This window comes from Arvicola amphibius, chromosome 2 (genome assembly GCF_903992535.2).
Source record: "Arvicola amphibius chromosome 2, mArvAmp1.2, whole genome shotgun sequence".
NCBI lineage: Eukaryota > Metazoa > Chordata > Mammalia > Rodentia > Cricetidae > Arvicola > Arvicola amphibius.
Window position 1 is genome coordinate 3,527,145 of NC_052048.2, and position 27,517 is coordinate 3,554,661.

At 46.7% G+C, this 27,517-nt stretch overlaps 1 protein-coding gene across 3 annotated transcripts in view; it reads right to left on the reverse strand.

The window, feature by feature from the left end:
• Positions 1-27,517, reverse strand: part of Stk38l (serine/threonine kinase 38 like) — a 55,232-nt gene that overhangs the window by 13,339 nt on the left and 14,376 nt on the right. For all 3 annotated transcript variants that reach the window (XM_038320708.1, XM_038320707.1, XM_038320709.1), the window contains 2 exons: positions 7,482-7,626; positions 6,378-6,429 (listed from right to left, as the gene is read on the reverse strand). In XM_038320708.1, coding sequence (XP_038176636.1) covers positions 6,378-6,429; positions 7,482-7,615 — 186 coding nt within the window. In that variant the 5' untranslated portion in view covers positions 7,616-7,626. The remainder of the gene's footprint in view (positions 1-6,377; positions 6,430-7,481; positions 7,627-27,517) is intronic.

The following is a 27,517-nucleotide window of genomic DNA, read 5'->3' on the forward strand; positions in this document are numbered from 1 at the left end:
GCACGCTGCTGCCTTGTGAGTGGTAACAACTCACAAAAATCAATCTTAGATAATGCAAGTGCCATGAGTATTCTGATATGTGCTGTTACTTATTTTTGAGGCAGAATCACTTAGTAGCCCAGGCTTGACTAAAACTCACAGCTGTCCTCCTGCCCCAGCTCCTGAGTGCTGGGATTACAGCCCTCTGCAGCCAGGCTCTACCCAGCTCCTGAGTGCTGGGGTTACAGCCCTCTGCAGCCAGGCTCTACCCAGCTCCTGAGTGCTGGGATTACAGCCCTCTGCAGCCAGGCTCTACCCAGCTCCTGAGTGCTGGGATTACAGCCCTCTGTAGCCAGGCTCTACTTCCTCAGACACTTGTTTTTACTTTGTCAGCAAATCTGCTCCAATTATTTACGTCCCAAGGTGCTGTCACAGCTGCTGAACCCTGTGACCTGCAAAGTCATACAACAGCAGCGTTTCCATGGAGATTTACTTAGAGTAAAACTGATTCTTGCATAAATTTCAGCAAACTGCATGAAAGTTCATATAACTATCTAATGACATGAAATTACAAAATAGAAATGACAAAGTATCATTAAAATATCCAAGCTAGCTGGGAATGGTGGCACACCTTCCATCCCCGCACTCAGGAAGCAGAGGCAGGTGGGTATCTGGGAGTTCCAGGTCAGCCAAGACTATAGGGATACCCTGTCTTAAACCACAATCCCGGAGAACTCAGACAACAATGAGGACACTAAGAGAGACTTACATAAGCTACATGGGAAGTAGAAAAAGACAAGATCTCCTGAGTAAATTGGGAGCATGGGGACCTTGGAGAGGGTTGAAGAGGAGGGGAGAGACAGGAGGGGAACAGAGAAAAATGTAGAGCTCAATAAAAATCAATTTTAAAAAAGTGCACACTACAAAAAAACAAAACTAAACTAAACCAACCAACCAACCAACCAAACAAACAAAAACCAAACCCATCCAAGTCAATACTAACACAGTAGCACTCTGGTTTGGCAAAGATAATAAAACAGGAACTATTTCTAAGCAACGTTTTAAACTACATTTAGAAATCATTCACTTTCTTGTTCTAACCTCACTGGTTCCCCACCTAATAAAAGTCAAGTCCATGACACAGGGACAGTTCCCAGAAGAGGCAGCACACAGTGAGAAATAAAATTACCACAGGTACCAGCTCTAGCTTCTGCTCATGTCTGAGTGACCCCATCAACCTTTCTAGGCTGAGCTCAGGACACAAGTCCTACAACTCCATCAGCCCCACACACTGCTCTGAGCAGAGCCACTCACCTGTCCTGAGCCCGCTTGTCTGCTGTAGAGTTAGGTGTCTAAGTCTGAGTTCCATCAAAACAGAACTCTAATACTTGTAGCGGAGGTAGGAGGAAGCAATATCTAGGCAAGAGAAAGAATAGGTGAGGCAGGCATGCAGAGGGAATAAATAGAAGAGGGAAGAAAAAGGGAGGAGGGAGAAAAGGAAGAGAGAAGGGTGCCAGGGGCCAGCCACCTAGCAACACAGCCACAGAATAAGAAGAAAAGAAAGATTGAGAACAAAGAAAGGCAAAAGCCCAGAGGCAAAAAGACAGAATAATTTAAGAAAAGCTGGCTAGAAACAAGCCACGCTAAGGTCGGCATTCGTAAGTCAGAACAAGTCTCTATGTGTTTATTTAGGAGCAGGGTGGCGGCCCCCACAGAGTGGAGCAAACAAACAACTACATCTGCATCATTACAAAAGCACAGAAGGCCTTCACAGCCCAGCTGTCCCACGTGGTCCCCTCTCCCAGCAACCCAGCACCCGCTGCTCTGTGCCTGGGGTGGCAGCTCTGAGACTTAGCTTGATTTAAGGTCCAGAACTAGAGTTTTCTCGTAAAGGCCACTTGGTGGCACTATAGCACTGTATACCGCGCGGCAATAAAAGCGCTTGTTTTAATTTCAAATTACACATAATAAATGGACACAAAAATGTGGACGGTGATTCTGAATCTTTCCTTCTCATGGTCACGAAATATCACGGTAATGTTTAGCTCCAGGAACCTGGCTCATCTGAACAGAAGAGGCCTGACTGCAATTCATAAAATGTGTTAGGAGCTGCAGACAAGAGTCTGCTAAAACCCAAAACAGTAACAACAGCACCAACTTACAGGAACTGAGTTTCTGACAGGTTCTCCTGTCTGCCCAACAAAAGGGGCACCACAGCAGAACCCTGGCCCCAGGACAACCTATGCAGTGACTTTAGCCCAGCAGGCAGCACTGCAGTTCAGTGGTAGCTGAAGCAACGCCATTTTTAAAGCCATGAACAGCACTTCCTGTATCTGCTCAGAATGTGTATAGAAACAAGGGCCCTGTGCTAGTCCTTCCTTTCCCCTACTAAGGTAAGACCTGAGACAGACGACTCTTCACGGCTCTCTCCTGCAGCTTAAATCACTTGTTTTCATTTTCCCATTAATAAACATCCTTTCTGATGACTCTTGTTAATTAACAAATATCCTCTCCCTGTGTTTTGAGACAATCTCATTTTGTAGCTCGCAATCTCTTGCATCTCCCTCCCCAGGGCTGGGATTAGAGACTCCATTCCTTTCCAAATGGATTAGATTCTCAACTGCAGGATGCTCAAGCGTCTATAGATCAGTTAAGGTATTTCAGAGTTCTGAGATATTACAGGGTTCAGCTAACCATGTCATGTCGGCCACTGCTGTACACAGCCACACACGGTTAAGGACCTCACAGCTCACCCGTGGACACCGCACAGACCATCTTCGATGACAGAATGAACTAAAGAAAAAGCCACACTTGAAGGCAGCTGTTACGCAAAAAGGCCACGTGTGGTGGCACACACTTATTTCAACACTGGGGAGGCAGAGACAGCTCTGAGGCCAGATGGCCAACAAGGAAGCAGACAGCACTGCCAAGGCCTGACACCCCATGCTGTCCTCTGGCCTCACATGCACCCCACATCCACACACACACGCATAAGAAAATTTTAGGTTTATTCTTTTTGAAGAAACAAGAAATTCTAATACTAAAATTGAATTTGTTTTGTTTTATACACAACATAATCGAAGTCCAAGCACAGAGCCTAAAATAAACACACAGGGATTTTAAACTATCTCCACAGAAAAAGTGGGATGGTTAAAAACATATATTACTAGCCAATGACTTTAAGAAGCAAAACGAGGGCTGGAGAGATGGCTCAGAGGTTAAGAGCATTGCCTGCTCTTCCAAAGGTCCTGAGTTCAATTCCCAGCAACCACATGGTGGCTCACAACCATCTGTAATGAGGTCTGGTGCCCTCTTCTGGCCAGCAGGCATACACACAGACAGAATATTGTATCCATAATAAATAAATAAATATTTTTTAAAAAAAGAAGCAAAATGATTTGACATTTTCTACAAGTTATTTACAAGAACTAAGAAAAAACATTAGCGTCCACCAGGGGGCGCCAAGGGCCGCTACAAACAGACTTTCCCAGGCCGTTCTGGACTCCCAAGTTGGTTTTAAAACTCTTTTATCACTTGGCAATATTTCTAGCAGTAGCTTTAAAATATTTAGACAAAAGCCCAGACTTCCAGACCTTGTACAGCTGGAACCTGGCCACACTAGGCTAACAGAAGGGCAATTGCTCTGTACCCTGTCCTCTAACACAGCAGATCTGAGCTCAGATCTGACAAACAGCCCACGCCTTATTAGCAAAGAGTGGGAAGAACAAATGTAACCAAAAACAAGCAAACAAACAAAACCTATTTCTTCCTCCACCCCCCCCCTTTTCCCCTGTGGCAGGGTCCTGCTATATCCTGCAAGTTGTTCTTCAATGTACAGAGTATCTATTGTGCTTGGCGGGGGCATCTATTCTGGCAATCTTTCCCTAGACTTTAAATTAAGATTCTGTGTTTAAGATTTCTGTATTGACTGGCCAGTGGTGGTGCTCGCCTTTTATCCCAGCACTTGGGAGGCAGAGGCAGAAGGATCTCTTCTGAGTTCAAGACCAGCCTGGTCTACAGAGAAAGTTCTAGAACAACCAGGACTACACAGAGAAACCCTATCTTGAAACACCATAAATAAACAAACAAACAAATAAATAAATAAATAAATGACAAAAGAAAAAAATTTTGTGTGAGCCCAATCATTACAAGCTATAAGAAAGCTTTAATATTAATGAGGAAATCTAAGGGAGATGTGCTTGCCTTTCTCTATGGACTAGGATGCAGCCCTTAAATTACTCCTCTCACTAAAATTTAAGAAGATAAAACATGGTTTTCAGATACTTATTAATTTTACATAAATAACTTTAACCTTCCCTAGCCTCCGTAGGATGTCGCCTAGCAGGACAGGCAAAGCGAAGGAAGCTGTGGGCGCTGTAGCTCACTGGGCTCCAAGCCTCACCTGGTGGTCAGTGTCTTCATTTTAGGTCCCTTGCTGACCGCTGAGGGTCAGTCAGCCTAGGCTGTGACTCATTCTCATCTGGAGAATAAAGCTTTTTTTTCAGTAACTGCCCTAAAGCTGGTTTTGCACACCTTCAACTTCCCTTCCCTTCCTACTGCCCTCTTTAACACTATTAGATTCACTATTCTGCCCTCTTTAACACAGATTCACTATTCTGCCCTCTTTAACACTATTAGATTCACTATTCCGCAGGCACCGTCGCTGGTCCGCACACAGTGCCAGTCCGTGAAATAAACTCTGCCCATCAGTTCAGATTCAAATTAGTTGCTACATTCTCCACATAACCTTTTCTGAGCCCCTGGGGGGGTGGGTGGGACTGTGCATTTTCAAAGTTTGCTATATTCCATGATGTATACGTATTTTTCACTTGTTGGAAAGGGACTGCGGGGACTCAAACCAGGGCTTTGCAAGCACTCTGCCCTGAACTATACTAGTAGCCCCTTTAATGTATACAGGTTTTCATGCACGGGTGAGCCCCCTTCCCTCCAAAGCATACAGTAATCTCTCCTTCCAATTCATAGAGTACTTGAAGGCAGGGAAGCCCACTGCCCACCACGACCTAAGTATCCATTCTGGCCCTCTGCAGGTTCTGAGATGTGATGCTGAGTGAGGCAGGATGCAGTCTCTGCTCTCTGGGAAGACGGTGACCTCAGACTATCACAAGGACAGGAAGAGTGCCAGTGTAGAATGTAAGACAAGTAGTTGAGCAATCAGGGAGGATTTCCCAGTGAAGTGAGATGCTGGGGAGGGGAGCGGGCTTCAAGAGGCAGAAATAGCACATGAAAGGGCCACAGATGAGCAGGGAGAAGTCACAGCAATTCGGGATCGGTCATTGCTGGATGGGATGCCAAGAGCTAAGGCCGGAGAGAAACAGCCCACTAGCAGAGAAGCCTGCACTGCATGGTATTAACTGCCCTTCTCTTGGGATGAAACACCGCGACCAAGGTAACTCCTGAGAGACGCTGCTTGTGCTCACAGTTCCAGAGGGTTAAAGTCCAAAGGCATGGCAGCTTCAGAAGCAGAAAGCCCAAGGAATCGTGAGCCACAATCAGGAAGCAGAGAGCACACACCTGAAATGGTAATTCTTGGAACTCTCAAAGTTAGCCTCCAGTGACATACTGCCTCCAGCAAGGCCACATCTCCTGAGCCTCCCCCAACAGCACCACCAACCAGGAACCCAGCACACAAACACAGAGACTGGGGGCGGGGGAGTGTGCAGCGGGCCGTGTCAGGGGCATGACATCTCGCTGAAGCCATCACGGGCAGGAAGGACAGTCAGCCAGACTTGTTTGCAGAGTGCAGAAAAACTGGGGACAGGAGGAAGAGACCATTTCAAGACTCAGTGAGATGCAAGAGAGCCTAAATTAGGGAGTAAACTATTAAAAAAATATATTCAGAAAAAAAAATGTAAGAAACAGAATCAACAGACAGGTCCAGAGCCTGCCCCAGAGCAGGCAAATGCACAGTGACCAGAGCCTGCCCCAGAGCAGGCAAATGCACAGTGACCAGAGCCTGCCCCAGAGCAGGCAAATGCACAGTGACCAGAGCCTGCCCCAAAGCAGGCGAATGCACAGTGACCAGAGCCTGCCCCTGTTCCCCCCCCCCCCCCACATACACACAGAACATGGTTGATGGACGGTGTCCGGCACCTGACCCTGTCCCACACACCCAGAACGCTGTGGACGGTGTCCAGCACCTAACCCCGTCCCCCACACACAGAACATGGTCGATGGACGGTGTCCAGCACCTGACTCTGTCCCACACACACAACGCTGTGGACAGTGTCCAGCAAATGTTAGTTCTTGGGGACAAAGGCCATCTCCTCCTGAGGTACCCACAATGGGAACACAGCAAGAAGTCATATTCAGATGGAGAAAGCTAGCACAGCCAAGTCACGCAGTCAGCAGACACCATTTAGTACAGACAGCTACGTTACCTCCTCATCTGCCAATCCTTCTTCTTCCATGGCCACTTCTAATTTCTTCTGCCTTTTCCAAAGGAAAAAATAATTAGACTTTCTAAAATATTCTTATTTTCATTTGAGAACTACAGTTATTTATCCAAGCCAATCACTGGGCGTGTGCTAAGGAAAGCTTTTACTTTGGATCATACAACAGAAGACCAATTGGGGGTCAAGGATTTTTAGAGGATCAATTACCACAGTCTTTATATCGGCTACTCCTAAGAACACACCGGAAGATAAGCTCCTTTTTCAATCAGTGCTGAGACCACTCCCTCCCTCCCTTCCTCCTGATGGAAAACTCATTACAACTGCATCTAAACTCTGCTGGAGACTCAGCAGCCGGTGACGGTAACGAGACCAGGGACCACTTCTCAGTGAGTATCTCAGGCGTGCCTGCTGCTGGATTCCACTTGTGGACTGTTCCCCAGGCCCAGCCCCAGAGTGAGATCTCATGCTGGCTTCTGTGCCTGCTATCATGAAATGGCTGCCAGGGCTGCTCGGTGGTTGAGTTCCAGTCCCCCCCCACCCCCCCGCAGAATGAGCAGGAGCAGACAGGCCCCTTCCAGGACACTGCCCTGTTGTAGAGCCCAGCCCAGGATGCTGAGACCTGGTGTCCTGCTCCACCTCCTCCACTTCCTCTTACCATGTGTGAATGATGCTCTTCCTGGTCAAATGTCACTGCCATTTGGGAAGTGCTCCCTTGGTCCCCTACCGTCACTCCCCACCCTCACGTAGCATCTCACATCCAGCAGATCTCTTATGACACTCCAGGTTTCACTGAGACAGGATGACACGCCATCCTTATTTCTCTGTGCCCACTAGTGCCCCGCAGCACCACGGATGTCATACATTACTGTGGTTTCTAAAGCCATCTCTCTAGAGAAGCGCACAACACCATGGCTGCAAAGATCTGTGTTAAACAAGTGACGTGGGACACCAGCGTATGTGCACAAGACTCGGGGAACCCAGGAAACGAACCCAGCAACCAGGTGCGTTGTCAGTGCAGAACACGTAACAGAGGCCAGGGCTCCCATCCAGCCACAGAAAAACTAAGCACACACTCAGCCTTCACTGTACCTGGTTTCTCTCTCTTCATGCTGCAAAATCAGGTTGCTGTAAAAATTCTCCAGTGTGAGCTTGGCCACAGTCACTCTCTCCCTGGTATGGTTGCTCATAGGAAAGGTGGTTGCTGCCCCTGCTGTCATTGCCATAGTAACTGGAACTGAAATGACATAGTAAAAGCAAGTTCTTCAGCAGTTTTTTAAAAAACTGTTTTTTTCCAATTTGTTTTTTATCCAACTCTAAAAATGTTTCATTTCTACTAAGAATAATTAAAAACCCAGATTTCTTAATAAAAATAATACAAAGGTAATAATAAATAGGTGCCAGCCAGGTATGTAACACTGCCCTGTGACAGCAGCACTAACCACCCCAAAGATGCACGGGTCCCAAAGCCAGAGAAATTAATTCTGTCCTGGAAAAACCAGAGCTAATTACAGAAAGACACACAGGCAGCAAGCAGTGTACATGGTAACAGGCGTGCTGGCTCACGAAAGGCCGCATTGTTGGGTCCACTTTGCTGATATATCGACCACTTGTCAAACTTTGTAAGATTTTGCCAACAGTTCCATTCCCGATAAACACGTCCCTTAAGATAGGATGTGGTTTCAGCGGTGCCCTACCAAACACGCGTGCGGGCACCAGCACTCTACGCAGGCGTGTGTTTTTGGGACGGGTTCACGAATGCCCTTTCCATTCCAAATTCTGTTTCTGGTATGGCACTATGTAGCATTTTTTCCAGACCATGAGGTACATTTCATTTTCAAACGAAGCTCAAACGCCTTCGAAAACCAGGCAGTAAATATAAAAATAAATGGATCAGTTGTGAGTGGTATATATATATCTGCTCAGAGAAACCCGAGTGCCAACTGTGACAAACAGTAACAAACCACTGAGATGAAGGTCATTCCAACCCCTAGGAAGGCAAGGAATTCGATAAAACAGCCCAAGACAATGCTGCAGGCCACTGTGAGCGCTTCTGCAGTACTGGCTTACCACAGGCTCTGATAAGCCAGAAAGACAAGAGCAGCTCATCTATAAAGGCGTTTTGGTACCTGGAAGAGCGTCCTAACAGATCATTCTGTATAAGAGATGGCTTGCCAAGTGAGCACCCAAGTTCCACTGAGCCGACCAGCACTCCCCACAAACCTTGCACCACCCACCACTGGAAGCCATGAAGACACAGGCTCACAGGCTTCTGCCTGCAGACCTGGGTAGAGCTGGAAGCCAAGGACAGGAAGAAACAAAGTACTCCTGCTCATCAGACACAGACTGAAGTGTGTGGTTTAAACATGGTGAACTCTCATCTCCCTTGTTGCTCGTGGACTTCAGCAGACCGTGTACCGCACAGTGTGTAATGCTTTGTGAGCCTCACACTCCCCTACAGAGCAGCTCTGCAGGTGGGTTAGCTCCGTAACGAGATGCTGACCCCAGCCCTTGCTTAAAACTTTCATGCTCAGGACACGCCTCGCCAAACAAGCTTACAAACACCAGGGAGGCTGTCTCAGGACTTAGGACAGCAGCCCTCAATGCATCCCTAGGACAGGGAACTAGGGCTTGAGAAGCCCACACAGCAATGGAGTGTGGAGTCGGGACCCAATTCCAACTTGGTCCCTCACATGACCTCCCTTAAACCACTCAGATGTGGGAGAACCTGCTGACTCTGGGGCTCCACCGTGTCTCTAACCTAACCTCTATGAGAAGACACTGCTCATTCTCTGGTGGGTGGTCTCTAAATCTACCGCTCAGGAGCTGGTGTGTGTTGCTGCCAATCTCTTGCCCATTGCTCTAAACTAGAACTTCTCCGGGCGCTGTCTCCCCGATTCACCACGGTATCATATCCGACACAGGGCAAACAGTCATGAATAATGGGGGCCACTTCATAAATAAGAGCAGCAGGAAGGGATGAAAGAGCTGGAAGAAAGCAAGGTTCTCTGACACGAGGGGTCAGAAACACAGTTCTGATCCGCCCGGATCGTAAGGTCTGACCCCAGTCGCTGTTCCCAAGAGGGGATTGCAACCTGTGCTCTGCTGACTTCACAGGCCTAAGGCGATGTGAGGCTGACGCCTAGCAAACCCATGAAATAGGAGTGTCTCACCCCAGGGTGCCTCTGTGAGACAGCACGTAGCTTACTCAAAAATAAACTGCTGCACGATATAACAGTATTTCCTCAAAAATCAACAATAATAGAAAGTGTCCCAAGAACTGTCACAGCCGCAAGGTCTGTAAGGACTTCACTTTAACTTAACCCTAAGCAAAAGCGTATTTTAAAACCTCAGAAACCCAGGGCTCAAGTTCTGCTTCGAGATCAGATGTGGGAAAGGCAAAGCAGGGAAAGAGACAACCATGTCACACAGCCAGTATCTCCCAAATCACGTCTGCTGTCAGGAGTGGAGAATGTGTTGGGGTGGTGGAGCAAAGAATCCAAGCTTTCCAGTAAATTTAAGAAACCTAGATTACAGTTAAGAAAGATGCTCGGGGCAAAACTTGCCAGCTTTCCTATGTCAGCATGTGTGCACCCTCAGGAGCACAGGCAGTGCCCTGGAGAGCATCCTCGGAGCACATGAAACCCAGGCTCACGGGCCTTCAGAGCTTAAGGAAGCCAGGGCCAGCTACTGTTCTCAATGATCACTATCTGGGGGCAAGGGACCTCAAAAGCTCCAACCAAGAGCAATTCCTAAGCACGTCAGGATGCTTTCTGTGTGTCTTTCCTGTGGCAAAAATGACCTCGCACAGGGAAATCTCCAGCTCAGAAGACAACACCCCAAAGTGCTGCAGTGGTTCCCAGAAGCAAAAAACAGGCAAGAGCAGACTGCACTACTCCAGGAAAACAAAATCTTTTCACAGAGCTAAGGAAGAATCAAGCTTCTCTTAAAAACTCTTTTAAAAACCCAAAGTGACCCTGATAATGGAGTTCCATGACTTGTAAGTAAAGCTTGTGTAAGTCAGAAAAGGAGGTGGAGGAGACACCCTTGGAGTAAGCAGACTGGTCTCAGCGGGGAGGTGCAGAATGTACTCCCTGCTCATTTGGCCAACATGCAAGATCTAGAGGCCAATCAAATTCTGGGAGCTACTATATCATAACCGAGCTTACAGAAGATTGGTATACAGAGCAGAAAAGCAGTGTGCTGGCTTACACAGGACGAGGTGCCCTAGGGAGGAGCAGGACCTGCATGTGGTCACAAAGCATTCCATTATTGCGGGTCAGCAAAAGAGAAATCTGAATTAGGAGGTACTGTTGCCAGGAAACCAGGTTGGTGTCCAGAGAGGACAGCCACTCTGTGTAAACATTCAGTGACTTCAGGGTGGGGTGGGAGCACGGCTGAAGAAGTGATCCTTGTCTCCTGCGGCCCCCAGACACTGACGGCAACACTAACTGCCAAGGCTGACCAAACTGTCCCTTAGGAGCAGGTCTGTGGGCCACAGGAGAAAAGATGGCTGAGTAAAACGTTACACATTTCTGTGTAACACATAAACATGGTAAGGAAAATAAAAGAATTCCCACATCCCAGAGAGTGACTACCTTAAAATACAGAGAGAACACATGAGGTCCTCAGACACATATCTGTGAAGTTGGATCTTTATAAAGAACAGTAGACAAGGCCTCTTTCCTCCCCAGATGATGATGGAATGAACTTGACTCCAAACCCCAAAACAGATGTCAATGAAAACTTATTCTTACCCACTTTATAACTGTCGTTATTATATTTTTCCATTCTTATTAGATACACCTGAGAGTCCACATGGCTTGACTGAACGCTGGCCAGAGAAGGCGCTGCCCATTACCTCTGTGATCAATGCCTGCAGCACCAGGGAGGCATCCTAAGCACTACAGGAACAATCTATTTGATTTAGTGAAGTCCACGCCTATGTCCCATTTATAACCATTTCATTTGGGTTCAAAGCTACACTACCACCTGGTGCTATGTTTACCTTCAGAAGGAAGGTTTTCCTTGTGCAATGAAGTCCAACCCCAGTTCGGGGTGAGATTAGCAAGGGAGAACCCTTTTGTTCTAACCAGACACAGGCAGTCTTTAAATTGTTTAATATACAAAAAAACAAAACTACAAAGTGCTCAAACTTTTCAAAGAATGATCTAGATCAGCAGCTGTTATACTGTAAACCCGTATCTTTAATGGACTTAACGCTCGTCTTTGTCCTTTATGAAAGACCTTTCTCTAACCAGAAAAGAAGACAGGATACAATCTGTAAGCCAAGAATTCCCAGACTGAGAAACATACACTAGTGCCCTTCAACTTCCTGTTCATTTAAACAAGTGACCCCAATTTATCAGGGAAATACTAGCAACAGTGAATCCCAGCATTCCTTAGCTTAGCAGGCGGAACACACACACACACACACACACACACACACACACACTCAACGGCTTTAGCTGATCCTAAATGTCACCTCAGCATCTTTAATGCTACTGGATTCCTGGCAGTGTGAGGTCTCCTAATCCGTCATGTCTGTGGTACCTCATGCTTGAAGCTGCAAGCAGCCCCCAATGCTGGAGCCCTGATGAAGGAGCAGCCAGCCACAGCCTCTTCCCCAGGTGTAGATGAGAAAGCCAGAAATTTAGTCAGTTCAAGTTCAACAGTAAGTATACATTAAAAACCCAAAATACAATATGTACGTAGCGGTCATATACAGCTTTCTAACACTAAATCTGTAAATAAAGACTTTAATAAAGGCAATAAATAAAAAGAGCATAAAATATACACATTCAACATCACTAGCCAATCAGAGCACAGGGAATTTAACAGGCCATAAGATGCTCTTTGCAGTGAAGGAGAGGGCTCCTCCAGGTGTCAGCAGTGAGGCTGACAGAAGGGAATCAACTGTGCTGCAGTGGACCCGGGCTTTGTCCTAGGAACCCAAGGTTGTGACAAGAACTGATGTTATGGAGCAAAACCAAAGACAAAGGGTGACTAATGAGGAAAATCCTGAAGTGAGCTTTTCAGTCACATTTCAGACTTCCTTTTAGGGAAGTTGTTTTTTGCAGGGAGCCTCAAAACTGCCTATTTAGGGGCTCAAATTACCAGTCTTTTCAAGTGTCCTCCCTATTGATGACGCAAAGGTTCACACTGAAGTCACAATCAGGGCAGCACGAACCTGAGCTCAGCTACCTTTCAGCAGTATAAGGCAAGGGGAATTCTAACATGGAGAGAAGAGAAACAGAAAAGCTCTAGATTTGAGGGGGAGCCTGCTCCCTTTGTGCCCTCTGCATTCCAAGGAAGCTCTGTGGGACAGACCAGATGCAGGTACTGAGCCAAAAGGTGAGGGTTGGTGTGAGAGAGAAGAACCAATGAATGGACAGGCAGGGAAGGGGTGAGTGGTGAGAGGTGGTATGATGTCATGGTTAGGGGAGAAGCCAGCTGAGGTATGATGTCATGGTTAGGGGAGGAGCCATCTGAGGTGTGATGTCATGGTTAGGGGAGGAGCCAGCTGGGCAAGCAACTCAACAGGGCTATTTGGAAAGCTTGGGCATCTGGGGACACTGCTCACTCTCCTAAAAGTAAACTGCTCAGACACATACACATGAACACACTCTCATGCACACACATATACATACTCACATACAAGCACATAATTATTCACACTAAGAGAGAACGCATGAATTTTTGTGTGTGCCTTTGTCCTTTTCAACTGGAACGAAAGGAGATCAAACTGAACAACCCTGAACTACAAGTGGTCCTTTATGTGAACAAGAAATGAGGACTAAAATTCAAGTGTACAGCTTAGAAGCTAAACAGCCACGAGTGACTTCTACTAACTTCAAGTCTCTCCCAAGAGACTGTTCTGGCCATCACAAGTAATGAAAGAAACTGAGCCCAGCTAAACACAGACACGTGTGACCTGTACTGACACTGTGCTAAGCACACAGTCCACTCAACTTCAGCCACCCTGACGAGATCGAGGAGGGACCTGTGCCACTGACACATGAGAAAACAAAAATCTTTAGGACTTAAAAAAAAGTAAGTGCTAATGACCAACTGAACAATTTACCACTGAGCCCTGACACTGAAACACAACCGGGATTATTTGGGGGAAATTTGTGTGTGTGTGTGTGTGTGTGTGTGTGTGTGTGTGAAGAGAGAACTACCTAGCATAGAATAAAAATAAACAGTAGCAAGCTGTCATCAAGGACACCCATTAATTAAACTTAAGAACTCAGGAAACCCCCCATAAAGCAGTGTCTAATTCAAGCCTATCCAGAATTTTCTAGACTCTAGCACAAGTTCTAATGTGGGAAACACAGCTGAGCACAGAGTAAGACCTTGAAAAGCCAAATCTGCTTACAGAAAACTCACTTTAAGTGATGTAAAGATGACCTTATCTGCTATTAAGGGACAGAGCCTCCCCCCCATCTCTCTCACCTTCCAGAAGTTAAGCCGACAGACACGTGGGAGAACAAACTGTGTGGCCCACAGACACCAGGCTACATGGCCCCCCCACACATGGTATGGGAGAACAGGTGGTATAACCACACACGTGGTGTGGACAAACAGGCCATGTGGCTGCCCCTGGGGATGCTTCCACGGAGACTGGTAAGTGTGTGCACAGGGCAGTGGGAAGCCCAGGGCACTGCAGCAACCTGCAGAGAAGTTCAGTGTCGGCACAGACATGGGGGCCAGCTATGTAACACAAGATCCCAACCTAACCCTAGCTACTGCTTCCCCTCTTATCTTATGGTATGTGAATCAAAAAACTACGTCTGCCTGTTTTGTCCAGCTGGTCGAAGAAGGAAAACTAATCATGGGGCTTCTTGAAAGTCACATTGATCCCCACTATGGGAGAATCTTGGTTTTGTTTATGTGTTTTTTGATTTCAATGAATTATCTTTCTATCATTTATAAATCATTATTTCTCCTCCTCTTCCTCTTCAAGATAAGGTTTCTCTATCATCTGGCTGGCCTGGAACTCTCCACATAGCCCAGGCTGACCTCAAGGAAATCTGTCTGCCTTTGTTTCCAGAGTGTTGGGATTAAAGGTGTGAGCCACCAAGACCACCTCCCTGATTTAAGTCTTTTGTTCTGGTGTTCTACGGAAAAGCTCATTCATTCTCAAGAGAGAGACTAAGAGCACATCTGGACTCTCACATTATCATACCCCACTCTAAGTAGCTGGAATCACACCACAGTGCCAACAGTTGTTAAGCAACTTCAATGTTCCCAGAATGAGAAAAGACTCACAAAGTTTTAGTTCACAGAAGAACTTGGCTATTTCAAGAGAATGCAGATTTATGTTTCAGGAGATTTATATTCCTATAAATCCACAGGCTCACATCAAAACTACTAAACATAATTCAAAGACTTGAATTAGGTGAAAAATCGTTGTAAACTAAGATTTGGGTACCCACATATTAGAAGTTTATTATTCATTTATTTGACCCAACATATGTAAGTTATCATGCGTGTGAGTGTGGGCAGGTGTGAAGGTCAGTCCTCCCCTTCACTTTGTTTGAGGCAGGCTCTCCTTGTTGTTCACCTCTGCATATGCCAAGCTACCTGGCTACAACCTTCGGAGAATTCCACGTCCTACCTCACAGTCGGGTTACAGATGCCTGGCTTCATGGGTACTGAGGATCTGACCTCGGGTCCTCATATCTGCATGGCAGGAGCTGCACCCAGAGTCATCACTCCGGCCTCTTCCGTATTAACATGATGATGACAGCCCAGTTTGGATAACGCTTCGCTGGCCATCACCAGAGCACCCTCCCTGTCACAGCCATCCTCCGGGGCTGCAGGCTGCGCAGCATGCTCAGGGCCCATCTTTCTAATGGGCTCTCATGTCATAATCCCTGGAACCACCCCAGAGCTTTAAATAGACACCGTGTGTGCTCAGGTTTCCGGATGCTTCACTGTCTGGGCAGGAAGATTACTCACCCACCGCTGAAGGGGAGACAGAACCCCGGCAGATGCCCTGCCAGGACCTAGGGAGAGGTTCAGGACTGAACTGCCCAAAAGGGGCCCAAAAGGAACATTCTGGGAGGTGCTGTCTCCCAGCACTGAGAAAACGGCTCCTCTTATCTGTTTGGCAGCCTGTGGTCAGAAAGTTCTTCTTACAGCTAACCTAATTCTCTTCCACTCAAACGCTAACTCACTTGTTTTTCTCATATTTTCCAAAACGAAAGCCTTCACGGTAGCAAGTACCTTCTCAAATGACAGCCGAGTCTGCGCTGGCTCTGATTCTCTTCCACTGCACAATCAGTGCGTTCTTAAAACTCTCATCCATTTTGCTACGGGAAGAACTGCTATGCTACTCACGGAGCCAATGTGTAAATAATACCAACTTCTGAAATGTGCGCACACCTAAATTTGCTACTTGAGAAGTTAAAAGGAGCCCTCTCCAGCACTGGTCTTACGATAAAATAGTGACAGCGTCTGTAAGCTGCCTTGTCAGGCACAGAAAATCATGTGTGGTGTGCAGCGCCTTTAATCTCTGCTGTGTCGGTGCCTTTCACACTCAGGGCAAAGAGACGGCAGAGTGACATCAGCAGTTACTGACCGGCAAAGAGACAGTCGGCGGAGTGACATCAACAGTTACCGACCGGCAAAGAGACAGTCGGCGGAGTGACATCAACAGTTACTGACCGGCAAAGAGACAGTCGGCGGTGTGACATCAACAGTTACTGACCAGCAAAGAGACAGTCGGCGGAGTGACATCAGCAGCTACTGACCGGCGCAGAGACAGTAGGCGGAGTTATTACATCAACAGTTACTGACCAGCAAATGCACCCGAGCCCTTTTCGCTTTAGCGAGCCTTGGGGTGCTGGGAACCAACTGGGGTCTTGGGCATGGAAAGCAGGAATCTTCCACTGTGATCTACCCAGCCCCTCCCTCACTAAACAGAGAATCTGTTCTTAACACCAAGTTCTTTATATCCAATTTTAGTCACGTCACTTCTTTACATTCTAAAACTTACGGAAAAGCAACAAATCCAAGTTTTCACAAACTAAAATGTCTTAAGATTGTTAACAGAAGGGGCTGGAGAGACGGCTTAGTAGTTAAGAGCACTGGCTGCTCTTGCAGGGGCCTGGGTTCAGTTCCCAGCACCTATCGGGTGGCTCACAACCAACCACAACTCCAGTTCCATGGTATCTGGTACCCTCCTCTGACCGCCATGGGCACCAGGCATACAAGTAGTATGCATACATACACACAGGAAAAATTTCATACACATAAAATAAGTGAACAAATCTAAAATTAAAAAAAAATAGAATGTAACAACATTCTTAAAAATTAAGGGAGGTCCCCAGTACGATGGTACTTGCCTCTAGTCTCAGCACTTAGGAAGCTGTAAACTCAAGGTCAGCCTGGTCTACATAGTAAGTTCCAGGTTACCCAGGGCCACATTAAAAAGAAGAAGAAGAAGGAAGAAGGAGGCAGCAGCGGCAGCGGCATGACATGGCTTACCGGCGAGGTACACACCCTCCTCACCATTACTTCCATTTTCACAGCTGTATGAGGCACGTGGCTGGGAATCCTCTCACCTCCCTGCTCTCAGCCGCACCTCCCCACAAAATGCAGAGTCTGCCCTCTGCGGCCTTTACTGGGAGAAAAGTGTGGCTCACCACCCAGCCTCAGTCTTAACCTCAGGCTGATTCCGGTTCCTCTGCCAAGGTATTTCTGCTACTGCGGACAGGACACAAGGATCCAAACAAAAGATGATGGTTTTCCAAAGCCCCTTTCTAAGTTACATACAGACTGACGGTATCTGTTCTAATTATAGACAGCAAAATGATTTATTTAAAAACCCACTAGTGAAGAGAGAGATGGTGACCCCTTCAAAGTCAGTCCAGGAAGACTACGTGTTTGAAGCCAGCCTGGGCCACACAGCTAGACAACAAACAAGCCTATTAGAGTTTGCATGCCATGCGGGTTTTCAGGGCAAAGGCAGTAAAACAAAGCAGGTAGGAGTGGCACAATGATCACACATAAGGACTGCTGACTGCCGGTGCACTCGGCACTAGAAGGGGTGTGCAATAAGCACACGATGCCTCTGAGTGTGCAGTATCACTGAGGTGTACGAGACTAGCCATATAAACATCGGATGCAAAAACCAACGGCCTTGCATGGAACTCTTGCATGGGCTTGAGAATAGGTATAGATTCATGTAAGCCACAGTGTCAGATACAAATGCCAGGTGGAAATGCTGGGGCCACTGGAGGAACAAGGGCAGTCACAGGACAGTGATCTCAGTGTCTCCCACTGGCCAGAACCCTCTAGGCTAGCATGGGGCAGGGAGTCCTTACCACGGCCTGATCCCGACAAGTCCCTCTTCCGTACGAGTCCTGCATCCACCCAGTTTCCGGACATGATGGAAATTACTAGTACAGAAGACCCAGTGTGTGAGCGCGTCTATTTCTGGAACGAAGTAGTTCTTTCCAAAATTACTGAGTCAGAAATTCTTACCAGCACTAGGTTTGGTTTTAAAAAAAAAGGGAGGGGGCAATTTTTAGTTAAATAAACAGGATGAACCTTCTGTCTCCTTCCAAGAAGCAAAAATGTAAAGCTACACACAGCTGGGAAATTACTCCAGAGGGGTAGGGGTAGAGCTTGCATTTAAAAAAAAATTAATTACAAAAAATTATTCAATCACATGCAAATTCTACAGTTATTTTACCTTTTTAAAATTTATTCATTTAATTGACATATAAAGTATGCCTGTTTATAGGGTGCCATGTGATCCTGGATGCACACCGTGTAAGGCTCCAATCAAGACAGCTTTCTGACATTTAAAGTCGGTGCGATCACACTCCTCTACCCATTTGTTAACATCACTCAAGCAGGGAGCACACTACGGCCTTCTTCAGGTACTCTCTTTGCACAGAGAAAACTCACCTGTGATTTTAAGTCAATTTCACTAAACTAAGTAAGCCTACTTCACCCCTTGAGTTCCCTTCCTGTTGTTAACGTCATCTTGTATTCGTAACTGCTGGTGCCTTAAATTAAGCACAGCAGACACAGCGGGATGTGCAGGTCTCACACACTGGCCTTAAGATGCGTTCTCCTGAGATGCACTGAGGTCACACAACTCTGTGCTGAATTCACGTCCAATAGCTTCGCAGCACATGGCTTAAAAAGTACAAACAACAACAAAAGAAAGCTGCATATAGCTCCCTACATACTTCAAGTGTGGCTGAGGTCAAAGGGGGACAACTGCATTCTGAAATGAAGAGGGGGGCCCCAAAAGGGCGAACAGAGTCTGTCTCTGTCTGTCTCTGTCTCTGTCTCTGTCTCTCTCTCTCTCTCTCTCTCTCTCTCTCTCTCTCTCAGAGGTAAATATGCTAGGGAACCTTCCGCTGATGAGACGTGCACTGTGGGCCTGCAGTGAGGCAGAGTTTGGTACATGGAAGCCAGGAAGTAGCAAGATAGAGATGGGTCCGGGACAAGTCACCATCAGGAAACTGCCCCACACCTCCCAAAGTTCTATGTCCTCACAATAATGCCATCGAATTATGATTCCATTGTGGGACAGGATTGTTCAGACCAACATCTTCATGATGCAGTCACCTCTTGGTGAGAGCTGGATCCAGCAGCTGGTGAACAAGCTTTCAACACATGGGGCTTTTTAAAAGGGGGACAATTCATATCCAAACCACAACAGTAGAAGAAAGGCAGGTTGCTCCAGACCACCCTAGGTGAAAGTAAGACCCTGTCCTAAAAGCCAGGAGGGAGAAAAGAGAAAACAGAAGCCGAACACGGTGTAGATGAACCAAGACTCACCACGGCATCACACTGTTTAAGCTTGTAACAGGTACATGCAAATACACCAGCTCCTCATCTTCTGTGTATTTTGTTATTTTCCCTGTAAAAGTTTGGGAAGAATCCTAGACGGGCGTTATGGTTCACACTGATGCCAACTTGAGAGATTTAGAACCGCCCAGGAGACAAAGGTCTACGAGAGGGTTTCTGGGTGAGGTTGTGGGGGGGGGGGCAGACAGCAGGATGGGGCAGACCATCCACAGGTGGAGCCCCAGACTGAGGACCAGCCCTTATCCCTCTCTGCTTCCTGACTGCAGGTAGGATGTGGCCAGCTGCCTCAGGCTCCTGCTCCATGCCTTCCCCACCACGGTAGACTGCACCCTCAAACTGTGGCCAAAACAACCCGCCCTTCCTTAGATTGTCTTAATTATGTATTTTGTCACAATGACAGCAATAACGTGGTGGCACATGCCTATAATCTCAGGACTCTCGAGGCTGAGGCAGGGAGACTGTAACATCAAGGATCCCGTCTCAAAATGAGAACAACAGAAAAATCCCAGAGGCTAAAATAAGTGTTGTAACTTTTATCACAGTAAGTGTCTTCCCACATTTCAGACTTTTGGTCAGCAACAGCAAGGGGCAGGCAGGCTAATACTCATGTGGCCACTAGTCAGTAGTAACTTGGTTTCTGGATTTCAGCTTACCAGCTAAGAAAGTGAAAGGGCTGGTAATCTATTTCAGTTCAGTTTCTGTTACAGCATAATTATTAGATTTATAAAAACTCAAGTGTCGTTAATTGATGCTGTGACCACATGGAGTACCTTCATTCCCTCATTTATTTCACAAACACTAGGAGACTACATCCCATGTGCCGTACGGTATGGACAGAATACAGTCAGCACAACACAGACAACACCGATACAGAGTCAGTCTGGTGCGAACGAAGCCTGGCAGACTGGAAAGAGAACAGACAGTGGCCAGAGACAGCCTGTAAATGTGAAGTCAGGGGGCCCCAGTACAGTGTGGGAACTGACAAGGAAGCCCACGTTAGGATGTCAGCCCAGAGATGAGGGCTCCAGTTCACAGCAGGAACAAGCGGACCTGGTGGTTAGCAGGGCCAGAAAGAAGGGAAGGGAGGCTTACTTGGTAGTTAGGAGACAGTGAGGACAGTCCAGTAGGCGCGGGGGGGGGGGGGGAGCCCTGAGCCATGGCATCAGCAGAGCTCTGAGACCTCATTAAAGTGCTTCCTTGGCTTTACAGTGAGTTAAAGTGTGAGGAATAATTAATGTGCAATAAAGGAAATATACTCCTCCACAGTAAAAGCATTTCAGAAATGACTAGCTCAGCCATACTCCTCTGAATCTCTCAAGGTGGGAGACACATTCAGGAACAGGACACAGCCTTAGAGTTCACAGATTATCAAATGGATTGCAGCTTCTAGGACAGCATCTTGTGCACAGCAGGTGCCTATAACAGGGACTGTGCTTTGAGCATATAAAAAGGACAGCTTCTGTCTGGTCCCTGCCACATGGTACAGGTGCAACTCTTGCTGACTGGCAGATATTAATGACGTGATAGAGTACATACATCATTTCTGATGGCTCAATACGCTTCTGTGTTTACCATATAACTATGTAGAACACTCTCTGTGTGTTGACATAATTGATCTTTTCCTTACAGGTGTCTTATATCTCTGTCTCATAGAACGGTGTAGTGATATTTCATTTATATTTTAATAAAGAAAGATTGCCTGAAGATCAGAGTAAGACAGCCACATTGATCAGCCTTACAGACCAGGCAGTGCTAACACACACCTTTAATCCCAGTAGCCACATTAGTTTGCCATAGAAACTGGACAGTATTGGTGTACACCCTTAATCCCAGCCCTAGAGAGGAATATAAGACTGGAGGAGACAGCTCTCACACACAGTCTCATTCTGAGATTCCTGGAGGCAGGATCGCCATTTTGGACTGAGGTAGAGGTAAGAGCCAGTGACCGGCTGCTTTGCTTTTCTGACCTTCAGGTTGAACCCCCATTTCTGTCTCTGGATTTTTATTAATCATGCTACAGAAAGGCACATCAGAAAGAAACAATCAGTCTAGATGACAAACTACATGGACTTTTGCGTCAAACTTTTACAATAAGACAGCATTTTTTTTTCCTCGAAATTATTATTTGTGGCCAGACTTCATGGTGTACACCTGTAACCCTAGCACTGGGGAAGTAGAGACAGCAAGATCAAGGGTTCAAGGCCTCAGCTACACAGTGAGTTTGAGGCTAGCTTGGACTACAAGAGATTCTGGTAGAACACCTCTGGTAGACACGAGGCCCCAAGTAAGTCGGAGACCCAGCATGGAGAAAGAACGGTTGAACAGAAGAATGCAGGCCCACTGCTGCAGACCTGAAAGTCCCGCCCCTTTCTGAAAGTCCCGCCCCTTTCAATTACTTCCTCCATGACTTCCTGTCCATCTCCTGACCAGGTCCTTGCCACACAGCCTCGTTAGCTTCGAACTCCTGTCCTCCCACCTCAGCCACCCAAGCACTAGGTTTGTGCCACCATGCCTTTGTTTCTATTATGATTTTCTCCGTATCGAGTTGTGCTATCAAACATCAAAACTTTTTCTCCGTATCGAGTTGTGCTATCAAACATCAAAACTCTGAAATATGATTATTCTATTGCATATTGTTCTCTCTCACATTTACAAAATATTAACACTACTGGCACTAATATTAACATTACTGGCAACGACAACATAATCCATAATAATCATGAACGTTAATGTGTCCCAGGTAGTATGCTCTGCTCATCCTAGCCTGTCACTTCATTTTGCAGAAGGCAGCGGCACCATGAAAACACGTATCTTACTCAAGTCTTGCAGCCAACACCAGCCTGACTCAACAGCCAAGGCCTCTCTTGCATTATGCATTCCTATTCCTCACAAACATGGGATATCTGGGCAGGCGCTTATTCCTGGTTTAAAGATAAAGAGGTTGGAGGCTTGAAAAGTTGACAACATTTAGAGAAGAACAAGTCAAAAAGAAGCCACCGTGAGCAGTGAGCTCAGATCCTTTGCAGCCCACCTCTAGGACCTGCTCTGCTCCCTAGGGATCAGCAGAGAAAACAGTCCCCACCAGTGTTTAAAGAAAATAAACCCACACCCAGACAGTACTGGCAAGTACCCAGCACTCGGGAGGCAGAAGCAGACGGATCTCTGTGAGTTCGAGGCCAGCCTGGTCTACAAGAGCTAGTTCCAGGACAGGCTCCGAAAGTTTCAGCAAAACCCTGCCTCAAAAAAAACCAAAAGAAGCCGGGCGGTGGTGGCGCACGCCTTTAATCCCAGCACTCGGGAGGCAGAGGCAGGTGGATCTCTGTGAGTTCGAGGCCAGCCTGGTCTATAAGAGCTAGTTCCAGGACAGGCTCCAAAATAGCTGCAGAGAAACCCTGTCTCGAAAAACCCAAAAAAAAAAAAAAAAAAAAGAAAAAAAAGAAAAAAAAGAAAAAGAAAAGGAAATAAACTCACAAAGTAAAACTAGGAAAATCATACACAATGGTTCTGTCAGCATAGCCAAGGTCCTGAGGGTCTTTAAAAAGAAAGAAAGAAAGAAAGAAAGAAAGAAAGAAAGAAAGAAAGAAAAGAAAAAAAGAAAAAGTGAAGCACTAAACGCTTTCCTTAGAAGCAAGTCTTTTCTCCCTCTCACTGGAGACAGTGCCGCTGCAGCCTCCCTTGTGCTGGGCTCACAGGTGGGCACCGGCACACCCCGCCAGAGACCCAGCATCCCAAAGCCATGAGCCCCAGCTTTCTCATCCGCACTTGGGTTTTCCTTCTTCTGCTACTCATCTCTTCACCCGCATTCACTGACAAAGTGTATTCCACGGGCTCTGAGGATGTCTACAACTAAGCCTGTGCAGAGCAAATAGATTCAAGAGCTGATACACCGTGCACAGGGACAGTGGGCTCTGAGAAAGCACAAAAACAGACAATTAGGGTGACTGTCTCTCAAGGGGAGCGTTACGATAACCCTCCCTAGAACACACAGAAGCACAGCCCAGTCGGCATGCACAGAGGTCTGGATTTCCTCCCAAGACAAATATGGAATTCAACCAGTGTGATGCCTTCCATACAGTGAGTTCATTTTCAGACCTTATTTGACTACAAAGGCGGGAAAAGGGAGACTTTTCCTCTCCTTCCTTGAGGAGGCAAGAGAGGGAAAATGTAATATTTAAAGTTGATGACACAATTTAAAAACTTTCCATTAATGTGCACACCCAGTTGGATCAGTGTCTAAGCCCTCAGTGAGTCTCCTCAGTCCTGGCCTTCCTAGCCATGGTCCTTCCAGCTCTGCCCGTTCTTAAACTGAAGGGGTGAGACCAGAGCACGCTTCGGTCTTTCTGCTACTAGCCCATAACCTTTACTAAGTACTGACTTTTACTCGTGGAGTCTGTCTACTGATCAATTAGTAAATAAACCACGGTCAGTGAAAGCCATACCTGGAAACAGCCAGTTGCCATAGTAACACCAGTTTTAAAAAAAACTCTTAGGCCAATGAGGTGCTTTAAAATCCAAAACTAAGGTGATAGGGAAAATATCTGTAACCCAAAGCCAAGGAATAAGCGGACACTTTCAGATGAGCTTAGTGACTTCCGCATATAGCTATGGGTCCCTCTGCTGCAGAGAGAGGCTGGGAAGACGGCTCAGTCAGTAAAGCACGAGGCCATGAACCCATCCAGGAGGCCCACAACATGACCTGGGCTGGTAGCCCCAGCACAGTGAGTGGGTTGAGACAGGTCATCCACGGGGCTTGATGACCGGCCAGCCGGGGCTCCTTATATGCTCTAGGCCAGTGACAGATTTTAGTCTCAAAAATGAGAGAGAGAAGGGGGAAGGTTGTCTGTCTGTCTGTCTGTCTGTCTCTCTCTCTGTGTGTCTCTGTCTGTCTCTCTCTCTCTCTCTCTCTCTCTCTCTCTCTATCTATCTATCTATCTATCTATCTCTATCTCTCTCTCTCTCCCCCAAAGGACAGTAAACTATTCAAGCCTGAGAGCTGGCAGAGCCCTCTGTAGTGTTTCCTAAGCCATCACCCCTGACTCTCCATGGCACGCAGCCTAGCCTATGGAGGACTGACTTAAAGGCACGGGCATCTGAAATCTTTCAGATTACCGTCAACTCACTAAGACCAACAAACTGTTCACGTGGGGCCCTCCAACTAGAGACAAGCTTTGTCCTTGTCCTGACAATGTGTGGCCCTAAACACCACACTGAAGTGTGTTTTCCCACTCTCTGGTGATCACATCTTTAAGTAAAGCCTCTTAAAACTATAAATGAGTATTTCTTCAGCCCCCAAGTTGATAAAGGCGTCTCCTTCTCAGAGGCAGCAAAGACACTGCTGAGTGAAGAGTCCCTAAGAAAGGTACCAAGCCACATGGCTAAACACAGATAAGAACTATGGGTTAATTTAAGTTGTAAGGGCTAGTTAATAATAAACCTGAGCTAATAGCCCAAACAGTTTATAATTAATAGAAGTCTCTGTGTGTTTCTTTGGGGTTGAACAGCTGTGGGACCAGGCGGGACAAAAACTTCTGTCTACGGTCACTGGCAGGGCATCATCCTAGTTGTGCGGTTACACGGTTAACACCCCTGTCACCATCATCTGATAAGAAGGAAGTCCATCCACAGGATAACCAGAATCTGAGCTATAACACATAACAGGCCAACAAGTCACATTCTCCAAGTGAGGTCCTAAAGAGAGTGGCACCATTAGGTGGTATGGCCTCTTTAGAGGAAGTGTGCCACTATGGGGTGGGCTTTGAAGTCTCTTTTGTTCAAGCTTCCCCCAGCGTGATAGACAGTCAACTTCCTATTGCCTGCAAGATGCAGCACTCTCAGCTCCAGCACCACGTCTGCCTGCCTGCATGCTGTCATGCCCCCTCCATCATGATGATAATGGACTGAACCTCTGAAACTGTAAGCAAGGCACCTCAATTAAATGTTTTCTTTATAAGAGTTGCTGTGGTCAAGGTGTCTCTCCACAGCAATAGTAGACACTAATTAAGACAAACTGGTACCAGAGTATTAGGGTATTGCTGTGACAGGCCTGACCATGTTCCATATTTTGTCTTGGAATAATAAGGACTTTGGGTTAAGAAAGCAGTGGAATGCTTTAAGCACTGCTTAATGTAGCATACTAGTAGGAGCATGGAAGACAGCTAGTAAAGACATAATTAAACAAGGGGGCAACAGTCCAGTCCCAGTAAACAGCAGAACTTGGCAGCTTTGGCCATGTAGTTTGGCTTTAGAGTAAAGGACAGAAGAAATGGATAGAGTTAAGGATAGAAGAAGTCGCCTCCACACATAAGGTCAGATACCGAGGCCAGCATATGTCAGGGATGTTCCTGAATGGATGCCAACAAGAGAGACCATTGTGTGAAGATGTGAAGTTGCAGCTGGATTGCCTTGGAGAACCCAAGATGATAAAGATTCCAGAGTCATAGGATACCTGCTGAGGAGAGCTGCTAACAGGGAGTGGAACCAGCCCAAGAGAAAAAAGTATGTTGCAGTCAAGAAAGCTGAACAGATTTGGAGACGTGGAGAGCGTTTTGACATCAGATATGGAGATACAGAGTTTGGAGTTTGCCCAGCTTGTCTTTTGGTCTTGCTTTGTTCCAGCATTTCCTCATTATGCTCCCTTCTCTGTGTTTTGGAATGGTAACGCATATCCTGTGCCATATATTTTAGATGTATTTTTTATTTTTACAGGGGGATTATAGTTAAGGAACTCCATGCATCTCAGTAGAGTCTTTGAACTTTTAAACACTGTTGAGACTGTGATAGACTATGGGGACTTTTGAAGTTAGACTGAATGTGTTTTTTTTTTTTTCATTAATATAGCTATAAGTTTTGGGGAACCAGGGAGTGTAAGGTAGTAGTTTTAAAGAAAATGGCCCCAAAGGGAGTAGCACTATTAGGAGCTATTGCCTTGTTGGAGGAAGTGTGTCACTGTCGGGGAGACTTTGAGGTCTCTTTTCTTAAGATTCCCTCAGTGTGACAGGCAGTTGACTTCCTGTTGCCTGGTTCCTACCCAAAGGCACACACACACACACACGCACACGTGTGCACGCACACACACACACGCACACACACGCATGCACACACACACGCACGCACACACGCACACACACGCACACACACGCACGAACGCGCACATACACACACACTACAAATTAAATTGGGGCCTGGAGAGATGGTTCAGCAATTAAAAGCCCTGGCTGCTCTTACAGAGGGCCAGATTCAATTCATGACACTTACATGACAGCTCCAGCAACATGCCTGCCTGCGTGCCACCTGCGTGCTACCACGTTCCCCTTCATGATAACGGACAAAACCTCTAGAATCTCCAGGTTCGTCCCTGTTTGAGTCCCTGTCCTGATGTCCCTCCATGACGGACTGTTATGTGGGAAGTAAGCTGACATAAACCCTTCCCTCCCAAGTTGCTTTGGTCACAGTGTTTCAGCACAGCAATGGTGTCCCTGACCAGAACAAAGGGATGTGAGCAGACAGTGACATAGATTCTTTTCTATAGGGGAGGAAGGAAGTCATAGCAAGCAATGATACCAAAAGTTGACAATTATGGGTAATAAAATATGTGCATCAGGAATAGCTCAGTGTACAGGGAGGGAGGAGCCTAGCTGGGGATACTGTCTCACTGGGAGGAAGAGGAGTATGCTTCCCAGAGAACGGCTTCTGCTGCTGACACTAAGGACCATGAGCACCACTCAGACTGAATACTGACATCCATTAGGCTTCACCCATGAGGGCAACCCGTATACCCTCTATACCACCTAATTGCCTCTCACTAATTCCTAAGGAGGAACAGGACTCCGGAGAAGGCACCTGTTAGTTGACTGCTGAATGAAGCAAATGGGAAGGGTGTTAGCAACAATGTGACTTGGGTTCTCCTCCCTCAAAAACCCAGCAAGCCCAGGAGACCATGACTCAAGCTGGGTATTCAAAGAAAGCACTTGATGCTTCACCAGCAAGCAACATGGAACCACTGAGCATCACAGAGGAGAAGGATGGGGCAGGATTCTGGACTGGATGCAGCAATGGCAGAGAGCAAAGGCATCAGAGGCACTGATACTCTAGAGACAGAAGCTGACGCAGAAACGAGCTGCAGGGACGGGAACCTCGACTTTGAAGATATCTGCTAGAATTCTCCCACAGCTAAAGTGAAGACACAAAAAGCACGCCTTGCTAAAATAGCCTATTATGTCTCATATGGTGAAAGAAATATCCTAGACATCAACGTGACCACTGGGAGGAAGTGAGCTGACTGAATGGAGGGC